This window comes from Oncorhynchus masou, chromosome 11, assembly GCF_036934945.1.
Source record: "Oncorhynchus masou masou isolate Uvic2021 chromosome 11, UVic_Omas_1.1, whole genome shotgun sequence".
Classification (NCBI taxonomy): Eukaryota; Metazoa; Chordata; class Actinopteri; order Salmoniformes; family Salmonidae; genus Oncorhynchus; species Oncorhynchus masou.
Window position 1 is genome coordinate 27,524,590 of NC_088222.1, and position 20,284 is coordinate 27,544,873.

Consider the following 20,284-nt stretch of genomic DNA (forward strand, 5'->3'; position numbering starts at 1 on the left):
TTTAGTTGTTTGTTTGAAGGATTTGATGAATAGCTGCATACACTACCAATAACATAGGCCTGTTGATGTCGGACTAGTCACTTCTTATTTGAGTGCCTGAGAGCCTGTGGCCTCTCACTGGAAAGGACAGTGTTCAAAATGACAGTCAACCACAATCTCTTCACATGCACAGTAATGGTCTAAAATATTGGCTGTGACCTACAGTGGGGCAAAAAAGTATTTAGTCAGCTACCAATTGTGCAAGTTCTCCCACTTAAAAAGATGAGAGGCTTGTAATTTTCATCATAGGTACACTTCAACTATGACAGACAAAAAGAGAAAAAAAATCCAGAAAATCACATTGTAGGATTTTTAATGAATTCGTTTGCAAATTATGGTGGAAAATAAGTATTTGGTCAATAACAAAAGTTTATCTCAATACTTTGTTATATACCCTTTGTTGGCAATGACAGAGGTCAAACGTTTTCTGTAAGTCTTCACAAGGTTTTCACACACTGTTGCTGGTATTTTGGCCCATTCCTACCATGCAGAGCTCCTCTAGAGCAGTGATGTTTTTGGGCTGTTGCTGGGCAACACAGACTTTCACCTCCCTCCAAAGATTTTCTATGGGGTTGAGATCTGGAGACTGGCGAGGCCACTACAGGACCTTGAAATGCTTCTTACGAAGCCACTCCTTCGTTGCCCGGGCAGTGTGTTTGGGATCATTGTCATGTTGAAAGACCCAGCCACGTTTCATCTTCAATGCCCTTGCTGATGGAAGGAGGTTTTCACTCAAAATTTCACGATACATGGCCCCATTCATTCTTTCCTTTACACGGATCAGTCGTCCTGGTCCCTTTGCAGAAAAACAGCCCCAAAGCATGATGTTTCCACCCCCATGCTTCACAGTAGGTATGGTGTTCTTTGGATGCAACTCAGCATTCTTTGTCCTCCAAACACAATGAGTTGAGTTTTTACCAAAAAGTTAGATTTTGGTTTCATCTGACCATATGACATTCTCCCAATCTTCTTCTGGATCATCCAAATGCTCTCTAGCAAACTTCAGACCGGCCTGGACATGTACTGGCTTAAGCAGGGGGACACGTCTGGCACTGCAGGATTTGAGTCCCTGGTGTCGTAGTGTGTTACTAATGGTAGGCTTTGTTACTTTGGTCCCAGCTCTCTGCAGGTCATTCACTAGGTCCCCCCCGTGTGGTTCTGGGATTTTTGTTCACCGTTCTTGTGATCATTTTGACCCCACGGGGTGAGATCTTGCGTGGAGCCCCAGATTGAGGGAGATTATCAGTGGTCTTGTATGTCTTCCATTTCCTAATAATTGCTCCCACAGTTGATTTCTTCAAACCAAGCTGCTTACCTATTGCAGATTCAGTCTTCCCAGCCTGGTGCAGGTCTACAATTGTGTTTCTGGTGTCCTTTGACAGCTTTTTGGTCTTGGCCATAGTGGAGTTTGGAGTGTGACTGTTTGAGGTTGTGGACAGGTGTCTTTTATACTGATAACAAGTTCAAACAGGTGCCATTAATACAGGTAACGAGTGGAGGACAGAGGAGCCTCTTAAAGAAGAAGTTAAGGTCTGTGAGAGCCAGAAATCTTGCTTCTTTGTAGGTGACCAAATACTTATTTTCCACCATAATTTGCAAATAAATTCATTAAAAATCCTACAATGTGATTTTCTGGATTTCTTTCTTCTAATTTTGTCTGTCATAGTTGAAGTGTACCTATGATGAAAATTACAGGCCTCTTTTAAGTGGGAGAACTTGCACAATTGGTGGCTGACTAAATACTCCCCCCCCACTGTATATCCTTCTCCTTTGATGTAATCTCTCAGGTCATAAGGTAACATTATGTGTTGACCTTCTGAGTTTGACCAACACATGAACACTGGCCATAGATATATTGTTGGTAAGCCTGGAAAGCTACAGGAAAGCTTTAGGATCTCCTGGTTTCTGTTTTGTCAATGTTTCAGCACAATAGGCAGTAAGTGACTCCATCTGGTTTTCCAAGTCTAGGTCTGTTGTGGATTGGTAGGCAACCCCAGGAGCCTGCAGACACCAAGGCCCCCAAAGGTAAGGAATGCCCATCACTGTCATAAAAGAGTAAAGCAGTGATTCCAGCACTGTTGTTTTTATGCATAGCAGAACAGACAAGAACATACATAGAATCCCAGACAACCCCTGTCTATCACCCACTAACATTCAGTGGTGATATGTAAATACAGGCAAAGCAATCACTGACCCATATTCATTCTATTCAAGTATGCCCAAGAATATCTCCAGCATTAACTAGATGATGTTCATGTTTCTACATAGGGAGACATGTCTACAGACATGGCAGTGGTGGGTGGGTGGGAAGGTCATAGGTAATACATTGACAAAATAAAACAGTTTGTGGGGAACATACCTTAAATCATGGATCCATTGTCTCCATCCCAGAACCAAGTGGGGCTTCATGTCTGTTCCTTAAAGTATTCACTTTAGAAAGGACTTTCTGTAGAAGCACCATTCCAAGAGCAATAAAACAAGCTTCATATAAATATGTCTTTTATCACTTTCCAGCATTGGGAATGGATCATGCTTTTAGAGGAGCTTTATGAGATCCAATGTTCAGAATGAGATGTGAACATCAATACAACAGAGAACTGGGAAACTGCCCTTTTCTGATGTGAAGATTTGCTGTGATCCATTATTTTTTCTCAACATCTGACAGGCGTCAACAGAACAGCAGATGTATTAGAGAGACCAGGCCCTACACTGTTTGAAGAGAAATATAACAACATTATTGCAAAAATCAATCAGACACAAGTACTGTCAGAGTGGATATACTGTACAATGTAGTACCACCAAATAATGTTGGAGACTACCTCAGCAGATAATATGCATAATTCACAAGGACATGAATAGGCCACTCACAAGGAAATTATTTCAAATTATTTCAAAAGGTGAACCATTTATGAAACACTTGACCATGCTAATGTGGTTTCTCACTCCAGTGTTCAAAGGGAAACTAAAATAAGAGCATACTTACACACAGAGTAGACTTTTTTGTTTTCTAAGGCAATTTGCTTAACAAGGCATACTGTCACACATCACATTTGAAATGTGATTGTGAAAATCCAATGTGCAGTAGTTGGTGTCTATTTGTTGATGTTCCAGGAATTTGACTGATCACATAACAGCAGGAAGTTAAATAATATTGTTTAATAGTAATCAGTATAAAACCTTCTCACTGACATTGATGCAGAAATAGTATGGTGCTGCAGGCAGTTGTCTCACAAATATACAGCATACTGATTTTCTCACACTTCTCACTTAACAATAGCTCTCTCTACTGGTAAAACAGAGTAACACGTTCATGACATGATTATGTGACCCTTCAACTGCTATATTTCTCTGCATGATGATGAGGGTGATGCTCACTTTTAATCTAAAGTTCAGGTTGTATAACAATGCACTGCTCACAAAAAGAGAGGCTGTTGATGAACAATTGTATTACTTTATTGGGCTTTAATAACAGTGAACAGGCACTGATCCGCCCAAAATACAATAGAAACAGAAAACCGATTTCATATATACAGGTTAGCTAGAAACACAGATATGGGATAATATTTGTTTTTAGAACGGAATTAATTAGCACAGTTTCAAAACAATCTCAGAGAAAAATAAATGTTATTAGAACTAGTGCAAAAAGTTCTAAACAATGAAGCACAGTGTATAAAATGGCATAAGAATTATTTCCTTAACAGAATACAGGCTTAGGACAACAGTGTAGATCTATATCCCCTTTTCCTTTCTCTGATAGAGGTATGATTCCTTCATATTCTAGCAGGATGAGCAACAGCCATGACTGATATGAATGACGGGTACAAGTGGCCTTTTTGGAAATAGGGAGACCAGACAATGTTTCACACGTTAGTCATACAAGGCAGGCAGGATTTTCAATCCCAAGGTATAGTTATCAACATGGTTGTCTCTTTTACAGTGTTTGGTATCTTCAACCAGTTTATAAATCAGCATGTCAACAATGTCTGTTAGATATTCAGTTACACACCACAGTCAGTCGTAAGAAAAATAACTATCTTTTAGTAATATAAACAAAAGAAACTAGCAGTTCGTTAGACACTGACATAAAATTAGCACCTACTAATTAATTGTAGGCATTAAAAGGCTACAGTGATATTATATATTTTATTTAGGATAAATGAAGAATCTCATAAATGTCATATCTTTATATCATATTTTCAAATCCAAGTTCAATTCATATACTCTGTAAAAACCTCTGCTATGATATAGTTTTTCAATAGTAAAATAGTTACAATAGCTTTGTTAGGACATAAACATGCCTGTGTTGTGGTAGACCAAGGTCACATACAGTATGTGTTTGGGAGGTGAACCCAGGATTACTCAAAAACAATAGTTTTGGCTTAGAATGACTTTGTAAGATACAAATAATGTGTCAAATATATTTGTATTTGTGAATCAATTTGTCACATTGGAAGACATCTTATTTCAGCTTCCCAAAGACAAGCCCAAATGTAAAAAACACTTTATTTTAAATAATACACAGATTATGCCAGGAAGAGAGAGGTCAGAATAATTTTATGTGATAAATCAGAAACACATGAGAACCATTTATATAGTTATACTCTTTACAAATAACAATACCGTGCAAACAGATGACCTTTATGAAAAAAATCAAGGTGGATCTTTGTCATATGTCTGATATTTAGAAGTAATATATATATATATATATATATATATATATATATAAATAACATTTTGGTTCTTTCCAAATAATCACTCTATTTCACATTGAGGGCATAGACACGCCCTAAATCTCTACTGTGACAGAAATTGTTTTTGATGATGCGACGCATTCGCATCTTGAAAATATTTTCTTAAACATTTAGCCGTGATTAAGGGCCTCCTGGTCCAATTAGCCATTCTGAGTCTTTGTTATATGTTATATGTGGTAAATTGTCTGTTTTATGAGTAAGAAATGATTGGTGTAGTTATAATCCAGACAGTCTTCCATGGCACAATCATCTACCTTCTGTAAGCGATTAGACACCCAGGGGGAGCTTCCACTGGTTTCAATCAGCTTTGCATAGACACATGTTCCTCCACAGCATTAATAGTATACCTCTGACATCTATCAAAAACAACATGGTTTACCTTCGGTTAGGATCTGTAATCTAATATTTGCATGAAATTATTCTGCTTGGAATATGACAACGAGGGTAGTGTTACTGAGAATAATAATAACTACATTTACTGTAAGCCAAACAAAGTATTTCTCGCGAGTATACTATTGGCTTGAAAGATGTAATGATCACCTGATTTCATGTGTTGGGTCATATAAATTAAATTGCTGACTTGTTCACTGCATTCACACACACACACACACACACACACACACACAACTAATAAAAAATAGCATACAAGCCTGCAACTCACGCTTTCCCAATTGTGCAATTCACAAACTCAACCTCGTACGTAACTCCCCAAAACCATCACTCAACGTATTAAATAGAGTGGTGATAAGCGAAAAAGGCCATTTGTACCCAAACCCTTCTAAGAAACAGCATTCAGTACCTCTTTCAGCATGATGGGAGACCCGCCTCTTTCACCATGCCCTCTCATGTCCTCCTTACACGTGAGATATGGCTGGCTCTCAGTTCCGAAGCCTTATCTACCTCCATATCCCTCTGTGTTGCGGGAGGGGAGGGCCCGTGCTTCGCCACTCCTCTAGTGTGGTGGTGGGCGAAGAGGTATACCGACCTGTAGCCTTCCCTGGAGTGGTGTATAACCTCCTCATTCCTGATGTCCTGTGGAGGGGACTGGATGGAGAGAGAGGGTTATAAACGCCTCACTCCTCAGGTAGTGGGAAGGAAGGGAGTCTCTGTAGACTGGAAGCCGGGGGGGAACAGTAGAAACTCTTGTTCATCATCAGTCACTCCTCTCGGGCAGAGCTCTCCTCCAGGGGCATGGGTACCATGGACTCCAGGCCCACAGTGCCACTGCTCTGGACAGTGGAAAAGGAGACGACAGTGTGCAGCAGGATGAGGACCAGAACACACAGTCTGAGTCTGCTGCTGCACAGTCGCGACGCAGCCGACACCGGTGGGGAGCTGCGCCGCTGCCATGATGATGACCCCGGAAGCTGGGTCAGGGCACACGCCGCCCCCACAGAGGGGTCGCAGCCACTCCATCTGACGTCACAACACTCTGGGTCTGCATTGGTTAAATGGTTTTCTAGTAGCCCTGCATCACACACAGAGAAGAAACAGATTTAAGATCCAGATGATCTTATCAGATGACAAACAAGTTACAGTCCCTGTGAAATTATGGGAGGTGAGCGAAAAATAGCAACACAAACAACAGAATGTCACTCAAGGCCCCAATCATACTGTACCTGCACAGATGAAACTGGATTGTCCTCCATAGACCAAGTCGTCATTGTCTGGTAACACAAAGGGGCACATGGTCTGGACCTCCAGACAATATTGCTTGCAGGGAATCCTGTGTTGACACTGGCTCTGGGTGGCGTTGAAGTATTCTGAGCATAACCAGGCTTTGTAGACTGACTGCAAGAAAAGAGCACAGCGCCTGGCGGATTTCACACACAGCAGGGTTTTTGTCATAGCAGTGCCTGAGGCGATAATGGGTGTAATTGAGGCTAATGGATGGACATTATAACCATTTCTACAGTATTAGCAGCTATTACAAACATATACTATCTTCTGCTGAGGTGGCCATAAGTGGAAAGATGATACTAATTGGGCTGACTACAGTGCAAGAAAACCTTGTCAAAACCAACTCAACCCGGTATACACTTCATCAACAGTTTACTCTCAAGGTTATAACCACAGAACCATATAGCGAAACTAACTGAGTCAGCATATGTGGTAATGCACACTGAAAATCACTGTAACAAGCACTGTATGGGGCCAGCAAACTGGAGCACAGTACTACGTATCTAAAGGAGATCCAGGGCATATCTTCAACCTACTCGGAAAGCTCTTCACCGGGTCCCGTGTATAATAAAGTAAGAGAGATAAATATAGCTGTTAATATGAGCAAGTTGGCAGCAGCTCGCCATAGACAGATGCACAGGAAGCAGGGCAACAGTGATGTAGACAGAGGACCACAGCAGTTTCTTCACCTCCGCTCTGCTGTGGAGCCAAGGGCTACTGCTGTCAAGGCAGCAGGATGAGCCAGAGCCTCTTTCACAGTCATTATATTTATCATGTGGTCAACCTCCCATCGGTATAGTACACACAACACTACTACAACCCTCTTTTGCTCTATTCACGAGAGGATTAGATGATGCTTATCCAGTGACACATCAACCCAAGGAGATGGGGGTTAATCTAAAGGACTAAAGTCACCTGCTCCACCAAGAATAATAAACATGGTAGATCGCTAAAGGAGGAGGATACTCAACAGATACTCAATTATTTTCTCGCACAATTAAAACACACTACATTGCACACTATTACACCGTAGCCCAATGTTCAGTATGTCTTCCTCTGCGTGCTTCCTCGGTTAACCTTTCAATTACGAACTCCTGACCGACACAGATATGAGAGAGGAATTCCCTGACTACATTTCCATACACGTTAACCTGCAGTATATTGCTGACAGATGGTACGCTGGAATTGTGTTTTGAGAATGACAAAGACCATCTAGGGACTCAGCAACATCCTCAAGAACAAGGGGCCTCAGAACTGAACTCATCTGAATAAATAAGTTCAAACCACAGAAGTTGACTCTGTAACATAAAATATTATCAACCATTTTTGTACTGTATGTGCAACCTATTGCAAAACAATACTAATCCTGGTGTCTCTCATCCATTCTTACCAATGTTTTTTGACTGTAGGCCTACGTTCTCCCTCTTTGGACAGGTAGAAACCATCAATAATATTCCAACTTTAGTTTCTGACATGTTTAGCATTAAAAGCTACTGAAAAGCACATGATAATAACCCCTAGTGCATGGTGACTGACAGTAGCTGGCAGAGAAAGGAACCAATAACAGGAGGGATAAATAGATTTGAGGTGTAATCAATGAGCCTCCAGCGAGCACTGATTCATTCAATCTCAATCTAGGATTAAGTTCAAAAGTCCTTCATCCTCTTCTTGCGATGCCATGTCTGCAATCTGTACAAAGACTCAATTTTATACGGTTGAACTGGGGACAATTTATCTTCACTGCACACAGCAATCAAAGATGGCAACTATCACATTCGTGCCAAATTCAAACCCTGTTCACGCTTGTGTCCAAAAAATGTCATTGTTCGTGTGTTTTTGTAAGTACTTTCGCTTATTTTTGTGGACATTATTATTTATTCTGACCACCGCTACCATCACTACAATTGACTTGTGAATGAAATCAGATGTTTTTCCTTTTCTTATCCTTAGCCTGCCTCCCCAATTGCAACACACGTTTACCTTTTCAAAGCCTGAAAACAGCTGGAGCATTATAGCACTTGGAGATTTTGGATAATAAGTTGACTTCTCTCTGTAACAATTTCAGAATGATGAACGGACACAAAGTAAATGCCACCTATGGCCACCCCTGAGTTCACTACCAACACTGTCGAGGTCACCTTGATTGTTGCTGACATACAGTTGAAGTCGGAAGTTTACATACACCTTAGCCAAATACATTTAAACTCAGTTCTTCACAATTCCTGACATTTAATCCTCGTAAAAATTCCCAGTCTTAGGTCATTTAGGATCATCACTTTATTTTAAGAATGTGAAATGTCAGAATAATAGTAGAGAGAATGATTAATTTCAGATTTTATTTATTTCATCACATTCCCAGTGGGTCAGAAGTTTACATAAACTCAATTAGTATTTGATAGCATTGCCTTTAAATTGTTTAACTTGGGCCAAACATTTTGGGTAGCCTTCCACAAGCTTCCCACAGTAAGTTGGGTGAATGTTGGCCCATTCCTGCTGACATAGCTGCTGTAACTGAGTCAGGTTTCTAGGCCTCCTTGCTCACACACGTTTTTTCAGTACTGCCCACAATTTTTCTATGGGATTGGGGTCAGGGCTTTGTGATGGCCACTCCAATACCTTGACTTTGTTGTCCTTAAGCCATTTTGTCCCATCTTTGGAAGTATGCTTGGGGTCATTGTCCATTTGGAAGACCCATTTGCGACCAAGCTTTAACTTCCTGATTGAGATGTTGCTTCAATATATCAACATAATTTTCACCCCTCATGATGCCATCTATTTTGTGAAGTGCACCAGTCCATCCTGCAGCAAAGCACCCCCACAACATGATGATGCCACCCCCGTGCTTCATGGTTGGGATGGTGTTCTTTGGCTTGCAAGCCTCCCCCTTTTTCCTCCAAACATAACGATGGTCATTATGGCCAAACAATTCTATTTTTGTTTCATCAGACCAGAGGACATTTCTTCAAAAAGTACAATCTTTGCCTTTCAGGTTATGTCGATATATGACTTGTTTTACTATGGATATAAATATTTTTGTACCTGTTTCCTCCAGCATCATCACAAGGTCCTTTGCTGTTGTTCTGGGATTGATTTGCACTTTTCGCATCAATGTACTTTCATCTCTAGGAGACAGAACGCGTCTCCTTCCTGAGCGGTGTGACGGCTGCGTGGTCCCATGGTGTTTTTACTTGCGTACTATTGTTTGTACAGATGAACGTGGCACCTTCAAGCGTTTGGAAATTGCTCCCAAGGATGAACCAGACTTGTGGAGGTCTACAATTTATTTTCTGAGGTCTTGGCTGATTTATTTTGATTTTCCCATGATGTCAAGCAAAGAGGCACTGAGTTTGAAGGTAGGCCTTGAAATACATCCAAAAGGTACACCTCCTATTGACTCAAATTATGTAAATTAGCCTATCAGAAGCTTCTAAAGCCATGAAATCATTTTCTGGAATTTTCCAAGCTGTTTAAAAGGCACAGTCAACTTAGTGTATGTAAACTTCTGACCCACTGGAATTGTGATACAGTGAAATAATCTGTCTGTAAACAATTGTTGGAAAAATTACTTGTGTCATGCACAAAGTAGATGTCCTAACCGACTTGCCAAAACTATAATTTGTTAACAAGAAATGTGTGGAGTGGTTGAAAAACTAGTTTTATTGACTCCAACCTAAGTGTATGTAAACTTCCGACTTTAACTGTAGATCTACAGCACCGACCAACGATACTGTAGGAAAAAAAAGTGGACTCCTCTGGCCAAAGCAAACTGCACAAGTTACAAAAACATAACAGAATCAATGGTTTAAGTTACATTTAGGCCTAAAGTTCACTTTAAATGCTGCACACAGTTGGATGAAGTCTACTCTTCAAGCTAATTGGGGGCTGTTTAATGTCTGCTTTTTAACAACCTTTCCATGGATTTTCTCATGACATCAGGGCTTTGTCTGCCTTTTTTATTAGGCCTATTAAAAAAAGTCTGCCCTCGGGTGTATTCATTAGTCGGTTTCTGTTGAAAACATTTAGTCTGTTGCAAAACATTTAGCAACAGAAACCGTTTACCGTTTAATTTATGAACCAAAAGGGGAGGGACCTACATTCATTTGTCTAATAGTAACGGTTGTTTTCTTAGTCAACCGTTTACTCCAAACGGAAAACGTTTTACAATGATAACAACAGTTTCTATTAGTTTCTGCAATAAATTAAACGGTAAACGGTTTCTGTTGCTAAATATTTTGCAACAGACTGAATGTTTTCAACAGATCCAACTAATGAATACACCCCTGGGCATCCCCAGTCAGTCGACAACACCCTTTTAAAATGAGGCCTGTCTTCCACACAGCAATCCTTTGCACAGTTAGAGACCACACAACATGACATGGGTAGTCAAGTCCTATAAAATGTCTGTTTTTATTGTACTTCTTTGGGCATGGCTTTGCACATACTGCTGTATAATCTACTACAGTCTTTCAGTCAATGCAAAAATTGCCTGCAGTATTCTTTTCACCAGCAGATGTCCTCACTGCTACACTGAAATCCTGTTTCTGTCACCGGAAATCATACAGCATGGTTAACACACAATGATTCAAAATAATTTCCTATAAATTGTGAAGAATCACAAACCCATAACTTATTTTCCAATCATAATAAAACTACCTTCATTAAACAACCTTTAGTGAGTTTGATGTGAACAGTTTTAACAGTCAGAAAGCAATCAGTAATTTTATAGAGCAGTGTAATTGATTGAGATGGCTTTCAGAGCGACAGCATTACATTAATGCATTGAATTCCTGGTCAAATAAACTTTGAGTACATTATGAGCCCAAACCCAAATCATGAAATGATGTTCTACATAAAGGTGATAGTCTGCCTGCTAGAAGGGCTAAAAGCTAGCTTGACTTTGATTGTGGTCTTTCACAGACTCAAGGAAAGCAGTGTGCTACCCTGACAACTTGGCTTTGTGTGGGTCTCAGACTAAGGAGTGTTAGCCGCTTGTCTGGCTCTGAATGAGGGCCTGTTAACCTGGCTATCCTTATACAGCCCAATGAGCTGGCTCTATTCCCGGCCCGGCAGACAGATGTACAGCACAGGGCTGCTCTAACAGGCTGGAGACAGTCAACTGCATGAGACCAATGATGTTTCAAGTGCTCAATAGAAAAAGGCAAGAGACACAGTGAAAAGAAGCCTTCTACCACTCTTAGTGTTTCACATGCTGCTGTAAGGCGTTTCCATTCCTGTACAGAGTGGAGCTAAAGTGCAGATAAGTGATGCATTTAATGTAAGCTCTTTTAAAATGTGTGACAGATGTCTTGCGAATGCAGCAAGCGTCTAGTATGTAAAGGTGAGGTAGAACGTAATGAGTCATATTCACTCTCTGCTGCAGGTCCTATATTTGGCCGGGACTGAAAGTGATGAGGAAAGCATCCAGAGCGGATTCAATTAAAGCAAAGTACGTCTGCACTGTTTTAATCACCTCGTTAAGCAGGTATCTAATCATGAACCTTTTGGAGTCAGTTCTATGGTGGAGCAGATGTGATTTGAACTATATATTTTTTTCTCCAAGATAAGACCATAACTACCTCAACGTTGGGATGAACAGGCCACAGCAGAACAAGCCCTTTCACATCCAGGTGGCAGAGTGGTCCTCTGTAGCTCAGTTGGTAAAGCATGCGTTGGTTACATTCAAAGCCAGGATAGTGGGTTTGATTCCTGGGACCATGATTACATAAGAATCTATGCACGTATGACTGTAAGTCACTTTGGATAAAAGCGTCTGTTTAATGGCATATTATATTTATTCAGGACCTCTTAATTTGATCCATTTATCAATTAGTCAAATCATGAGTTTTTCATTAAACATATGCTGTAGTTATGCTTATTCATTTCACAGTGCAAGAACCAGTGTGAGTGCCTCTCCTCTCCATCCTGCCACTACACAGGCAAACCTGTCATTATGCACAGCTCAGGAAAAGAGCAGAGAGCAAGTTGAGAGCATGAGCCTCAAAGGTTCGCTTGGAGTTGCCAAAACAAGTCTAGAAATTCCTGGCATTAGAGTGGTGTTGTATTCAATTTACCTACAGCTTATTACAGTATAGCCTACTCAATCTTCTACTATTTTAATTTCCCTCCTATACTTTTAGCTAGGATACATTTTAAAATCATTTATACAGTTAAGCCAGTTAAGAACAAATTCATATTTACAATGGGGACCTGTCAAACACATTAAAATGCTCCATGCCCGTGGAGCACCTGGCTTGCTGTTAAATCAATAGGTAGCTTGTTGCTAAGGGGAGGAACCATACAACTCCAAATTAATTGTTCCAAGAGAATCCTTTGGAGTCAGTATCAGTTCTAACGAATGTGACCTCAGATCACACTCAGTTAGTACAAAATACAGACCAGATTTAGTCCAATACATTTGAGACATTGACAAGCGATACCCTCAGGTATCTTATGTTGCAGTACTAACCAGTGGTAGCTTTAGTAGATCGGTTGTCAAGTATTTATGACCTATAGGGAATCTAGAATCCAAATATACTTAGCTACCCCATTTGGCTCCCTTTGGGACAAAAGCTATACTCTAGGTTATAGTAATATATTATTGAAGACGATCTTAAGAGCTCTCACTCTCTAAAATAAATTCTCATCGCTAAAGGGGATAGAAAGTCCTGCTATAAGAGCTCTCTTTCTTTCTGTATCTCTCTCCCAAATCTATTCTCATAGCTAAAGGGGTCAGGTGACAGTGGGCCTACACTGCAGCTCTATGGCAGCTGGGTTCCTTTTCAGTAACAGTGATGTGAAGCAATTATGCATGTATAAATTGGGTGGAAATGGCCCAGCATACAGCTGTCATAAACATGTATCAAGTCTCACTGAAGACCTGGATCAAGGAACACCTTATTGTTGGAAAGAGAATACTGGCAAGGGTCAGAATAATGTATCAGGAACATCTGACTTGAATGATCACAAGATCCTGTTGTACATTATAACATTAGTTGATCACTTTTCCCCCTGCATGACTGTACTACTGGAGTTGTATTACAGGATAATGCAGTGCTAAGCACAATGGCACATTAAAACATGATACACAGGAATGTGACACACATGTATCTGAATACTACAGTTCCTGATGGAGGTTTCCAGTCAGCGGCCAGAGTGGAGATCCAGATACGATCAAGAGCAACAGATGCCCTAGTTTTGCCCTGTGTCTTCCATGTCGGTTGCCAATAGATGAGTCACTCTGCTTTCTCTGATGTCTACTTGCAATAGTGCTACTCCCTTTTACAGTGCCTCTAGGAAAATAATATATTCTTCCATGTGTATTGTTTGTAATAAACTGGTAATAGATGTGCTTTAGATATCTCTCCCAAATATTCCAAAATATGCATTCAGACATTTCCATACACTACATGTACAGTAGCTTGATAGGGAGACCGGTAGGTTTCAGGAAGAGCCCTGATGTTCACAACATGGTGCATCAAGTCCATTAAACATCTGTTGTAGGAAGTTCTTGTTAATCAACGTTCACCGCAATAGCTGGTGTATTAAGACAGGTATAGTACCTCTGCTATGTACTATAAGTAGCATTAAAAGCACAGACACACCTTTGGAGGTTTTGATCTGTTGGTTGATTGGCGTCTACAGGAGCAGGTGTTTGTGGCATACTAATCTCAGATACCTATGAAGACTAATTTTAGGATTAACTGTGGAGTTTGTCAGAAAAAGCTAATTGCTGGAGGAAGAATCTTTGTTTGACTGCTCCTGAATATTGTATAATAGGTTGGCTACAGATGATATTGCTTCAAACAGTTGTGTTGGCTCAATCCTTTGGATGTCCCTCTGTTTTCTTATCTTAACTGTGAGAGGTTTAATATTATTGACTCTACTTTATCTCTGAAGAGTAAAATAAAATGTGTTACACTTCATGGTAGAACTTCAAACGCAATGCACCCTATATTTTCCAGGAATAATTTCAGCTTGAGTGGTGCCCATCTAATCAATGTGACAGTTTATGACAACTCTGGAATTTCTGATAATAACTTGAACAATCCTATCACCATTCACTACTTATCTCATCTGCACATGGTCAAAGTATCTAAATACCTGAAAAGTGACATTACCGGTAAACCCTTCAGAGGCTAGTTTAAATTGAAACATATCCTTTCTAATTGTGATTATTCTCTAAGCCATACAGAGGAAGGTTGCTAGGCACAGACTGTGGTATCTATGGTAACTGTCCTGAGGGAAGGCTAGGAGCTTGTGAACTGCCAACCCTTCATTTGGACACACTCAGCTGCCTGGACAGATAAATAAAGACAGAGGAAACAGATCATGCAAACAGGGAGTTTCCTCCCACACATCACAGAATATAACACTGACTGATTGCAGCCATTTCATGGACAGAACATACCCAGGACCATACACATGGAGGAGAGCAGCTTAGCACATGCCACACATAGCCTACAGTGATGTGAGAGGTGGGGTGGCAGCACATTATGACCAATAGTAATGGGAACAACATTTTCATGTCAATTAACACAGCTACAATGTTATAGAACCATTGTCAAGATCTTTGGAATATCCTTGTGGAAAAGAAACGACACACAGACAGCCTCAGCGGGGGAACTAGTGGTCTGAATAACAGACAGTTGCTGTTCTGGAGCAAAATATCACAGAATTTCATATCTGAAGATGCAGTCTAATGTAACTGCTGCCCTCTGAAGACATTAATGGGTGACAGTTCTACCTGTAATGCTGGAGTGTCCATAGATCTCATCAAACATCCCCGAATGGATTCATTAAAAATCATTAGAAATCTGGCATTCTGACAAAGGTTATGGTTAAAAGATAGTACGATGGCAGTCAGTCCATTCCGCTAGATGCCACACAGAATAGTTGCAGCACAGAAGTAATAGTATACCGCTTCATGTTACAAATAGTGGCTTCATAAGAATTCAGTGTCGGCTTTGTCAAGAAAATTATGAGGAAACAAAACGATCTGGACAGATGATGGAGCGCTATGTCCCTTAAAGCAAAGGGTGGCTGCATGGGAGGCGAGTAGGAGAGTACAGGTCTCCCTGGTGTGCACCAATCAGACAGGGCACCAAGACCTTGTGAGGGTTACACCAGTTGTGGGCAGAGAAGGCCACTACTATACTACACTTTGTTATCCTAGGTGGCCTAACACAGAGCAGTACCTCTTACTAAAGGCCTCAAATTTTTTTTGATAGTCTCACAATGTCAGCAGTGGTAGAGACCATTGGAGGAAGGGCTATGGTGTGTGAATGGGCAGTTGAAATTATGAAACCTGTGTAATGAACACCTATAGAAAAATGCTCAGACAAAATAATTAGCAGAGGGATCTCTGGTATACATTGGACAATGGGAAATTAAGAGCATCCCTGTGTTAACAGAGCTCATAATGGACATGCCAATTCTGGAGTGAGGATGATTCTTCATTGAGTCATGGTCCTGGACATCTTGTGCAGGCTCAGTTATGGGAAGAGGAACAGAGAAAAAGTGAGGTATCTTAATTTAGTGTGTCTCTGATCCTTCTAGAGTCACATCCCCTTCCCCCGATAGGCACCCTGAGATGGAGAGCCGATTAAATACGCAATCCTCTTAGTTTAAACCTCCTCTCAGAACATAAAGTCTGTGGACATGGCTAAATAATGGCTAAGTAAATTAGTTATATCTCACTTCGCTTTGTTGTCTTACTTGACTACCACTTTACTATCAGTACATCAATCTCTCACTAATATTTTTGAAACTGCCCTTAGACTTGGATAATGTGTCATAATTTCATTTGATAAAGTATCTTCACCCCTTTGATACAAAGTTATTTGTGGCAAATCTTAAAAGAAATGCAGATGGATACAATTTTATTCAATAAAATGCCCTTATGCAAAAAATTCAAAAAGTACATTAGTCATCAAGTGTCCTCTGGAGTTTTGTTGAAACTTGAAATGCTGATGCCAAAACCCTTTTAGTGCCTTCAGAAAGAATTCATACCCTTTGACTTATTCCACATTTTGTTGCGTTCTTGCCCAAATACAAAATCTACAAACAATACCCCATAACGACAAAGTGCAAAAAATATTGTTTTTCAAAATTGAGTGAAAATGAAATGCAGATATCTAATTTACATAGAGTACCAGTCAAAAGGTTGGACACACCTACTCATTCAAGGGTTTTTCTTTATTTTATTTTTTTACATAGTAGAATAATAGTGAAAACTACAAAAGAACACATGGAATCATGTAGTAAGCAAAAAAAAAAATCTAGATATTTTATATTTGAGATTCTTCAGTGGCCACCCTTTGCCTTGATGACAGCTTTGCACACTCTATGCATTCTCTCAACCAGCTTCATGAGGTAGTCACCTGGAATGCATTACAATTAACAGGTGTGCCTTATTAAAATTCATTTTGTAGAATTTATTTTTGACAAGGTAGGGGTGGTATACAAAAGATGGTCTTTTACCAAAAAGGCTAAGTCCATTTTATGGCAAGAACAGCTCAAATAAGCAAGACACGAAGGTCAGTCAATGCAGAACATTTTCAAGTTTCTTCAAGTGCAGTCAGAAAAACCATCAATCACTATGATGAAACTGTCTCTCACGAGGACCGCCACAGGAAAGGAAGACTCAGAGTTACCTCTGCTGCAGAGGATAAGTTCATTGGAGTTCACAGCCTCAGAAATTGCAGCCCAAATAAATGCTTCACAGACACATCAACTGTTCAGGGGAGACTGTGTGAATCAGGCCTTCATGGTCGAATTGCTTCAAAGAAATCACTACTAAAAAGACAACAATAATAAGAAGAGACTTGCTTGGGCCAAGAAACACGAGCAATGGACATTAGACCAGTGGAAATCTGTCCTTTGGTCTGACAAGTTCACATTTGAGATTTTTGGTTCCAACCGCCATGTCTTTGAGAGATGCAGAGTAGGTGAACGGATGATCTCCGCATGTGTGGTTCCCAGCGTGAAGCATGGAGGAGGTGGTTCACCAATTTGTAAGTCGCTCTGGATAAGAGCGTCTGCTAAATGACTTAAATGTAAATGTGTGATGGTGTTGGGGTGCTTTGCTGGTGACACTGTCAATGATTTATTTAGAACTCAAGCCACACTTAACCAGCATGGCTACCACATAATTCTACAGCGATACGCCATTCCATCTGGTTTGCACATAATGGGACTATCAATTGTTTTCCAACAGGACAATTACCCAACACACCTCCAGGCTGTGTAAGGGTTATTTGACCAAGAAGGAGAGTGATGGCGTACTGCAACAGATGACGTTGCCTCCACAATCACCCGACCTCAATGCTATTGAGAAGGTTAGGGATGAGTTGACCGCAGAGTGAAATAAAAGCAGCCAACAAGTACTCAGCATATGTGGGATCTCCTTCAAGTACTGTTGTAAAAGCATTCCAGGTGAAGCCGTTTGAGAGAATGCTGTGTGCAAAGCTGTCAAGGCAAAAGGTGTCTACTTTGAAGAATCTATAATACATTTTGATTTGTTTAACACTTTTTTGGTTACGACATGATTCCATTCCATGATATGATTCTACATGATTATTTCATAGTTTTGAAGTCTTCACTATTATTTTACAATAAATAAATACAATTTGACAGGTACTGTAAGTATTTACACCCCTTTGCTATGCCACTCGAAATTGAGCTCGGGTGCATCCAATTTCCTTTGATCGTCCTTGAGATGTCACTAACTTCACTGGAGTCCACCTGACACCAATTACATTTTTTTGGACATGATTTAGAAAGAAACACTCCCGTCTATATAATGGTCCCAGTGCACGGCCAGGCAGAAACTATACCATGAAGTTCAAGGAACTGTCCGTAGATTGACAAGGTAGAATTGTGATGAGGTACAGTGCATTCAGAACATTTAAAGACCCCTTCCCTTCTTACACATTGTTACTTTGAATCCATTTTAGAAAAAGGCTTTAATTGAAATGTTTCTCATCAATATACACAAAATACCCCATTATGACAGATTATGACCCCATTATGACAGGTACTTAGACATTTTTTGAAATCAGAAATACCTTCTAAGTATTCAGACTCTTTCCTATGAGACTCTAAATTGAGCTTAGTTGCATACTGTTTCCATTGATCATCCTTGAGATGCTTGTACAACTTGATCAGAGTCCACCTGTGGTTCCACAGTTGACAGTGCATGTCAGATCAAAAACCAAACCATGAGGTCAAATTAATTCTGTTCTGTCTGTTGAGATCTGAGACGGGATTGTGTCGAGGCACAGATCTGGGGAAGGGTACCACAAAATGTCTGCAGCATTGAAGGTCCCCCATGAACACAGTGGCCTCCATCATTCTTCAATGGCTGAAGTTTAGAACCACAATGACTCTTCCTAGAGCTGGCCGCCCGGCTACTCTGAGCAAACGCGGGAGAAAGGCCTTGGTCAAGGTGGTCATCAAGAACCTGATGGCCACTATGACAGGAACTCTAGAGCTCTGTGGAGAACCATCCAGAAAGACAATCATCTTTGCAGCACTCAACCAACCAGGCCTTTATGGTAGAGTGGCCAGACGGAAGCCAATCAGTTGAAAGTACATGCCAGCCGCTTGGAGTTTGCCAAAAGGCACCGAAAGGACTCTCAGACTATGAGAAACAAGACTCTCTGGTCTGATGAAACCAAGGTTGAACTATTTGGCCTGAATGCCAAGTGTTACGTCTGGAGGAAACCTTGCACCATGCCTACGGTGAAGCATGGAGGTGGCAGCATCATACCGTGGGGATGTTTTTCAGCGGCAAGGACTGGGGTACTAGTCAGGATCAAAGGAAACATGAACGTAGCAAAGTACAGAGAGATCCTTGATGAAAACCTGCTCCAATGTGCTCAGGACCTTGGAAGGGGATCCTTTGCTCCAATCTAACAGGACAACGACTCTAAGCACACAGCAAAGGCAACACAGGAGTGGCTTTGGGACAAGTCTCTGAATGTCCTTGAGTGGCCCAGGCAGAGCCCAGCCTTGAACCCGATCGAACAGCTCTGGGGAGACCTGAAAATAGCTGTGCAGCGGCACTCCCCTTCCAACCTGACAGAGCTTGAGAGGATCTGCAGAGAAGGGGAGAAACTCCCCAAATACAGGTGTGCCAAGCTTGTAGCTTCATACCCAAGAAGACTCGAGGCTGTAAAAGGTGCTTCAACAAAGTACTGAGTAAAGGGTCTGAATACTCAGTTCAGTTTTATTTTTAATACATTTGCTAAAACCTGTTTCTGCTTTGTTATTATGGGTTATTGTGTGTAGATTGAAGGAAAAAAATATTTAATTTTAGAATAAGGCTGTAACGTAACAAAATGTGAAAAAAGTAAAGGGGTCTGAATACTTTCCGAATGCACTGTGTTTATTCCAAGAGTACATTGGTCTCAATCATTGGGAAATTTAAGAAAATATGGAACAGACTGCCTAGAGCTGGCATCCGACCAAACTGAGTAACTGGGCAAGAAAGACCTTGGTCAGGGAGGCGACTAAAAACCCAATGACCACTGACAGAACTACAAAGTTCCTTAGCTGAGATGGGAGAACCTGCCAGAAGGACAACAGTCTCTACAGCACTTCACCAATCTAGGCTTTTTTGGGAGTGTGACCAGACGGAAGACACCCCTGAGAAGAATGCATACGACAGACCAAAACTGTACTCTTTGGCCTGACTGTATAGCGCCATGTCTGGAGAAAACCAGGCACAGCTCATCACCCATCTAACATCTTCCCTACCGTGAAGCACAGTGGTGGCAGCGTCATGCTATGGGGATGCTTTTCAGCTGCAGGGA

The 20,284-nt window shown here is 40.8% G+C and overlaps 1 protein-coding gene across 1 annotated transcript in view; it reads right to left on the minus strand.

Annotated features, from left to right (window-relative positions):
* Positions 1-3,196: 3,196 nt before the first annotated feature.
* Positions 3,197-20,284, minus strand: part of nalf2 (NALCN channel auxiliary factor 2) — a 42,641-nt gene continuing 25,553 nt past the window's right edge. The window contains exons 2-3 of the mRNA XM_064977993.1: positions 6,410-6,581; positions 3,197-6,258 (exon numbers count right to left, since the gene is read on the minus strand). Coding sequence (XP_064834065.1) covers positions 5,948-6,258; positions 6,410-6,581 — 483 coding nt within the window. The 3' untranslated portion in view covers positions 3,197-5,947. The remainder of the gene's footprint in view (positions 6,259-6,409; positions 6,582-20,284) is intronic.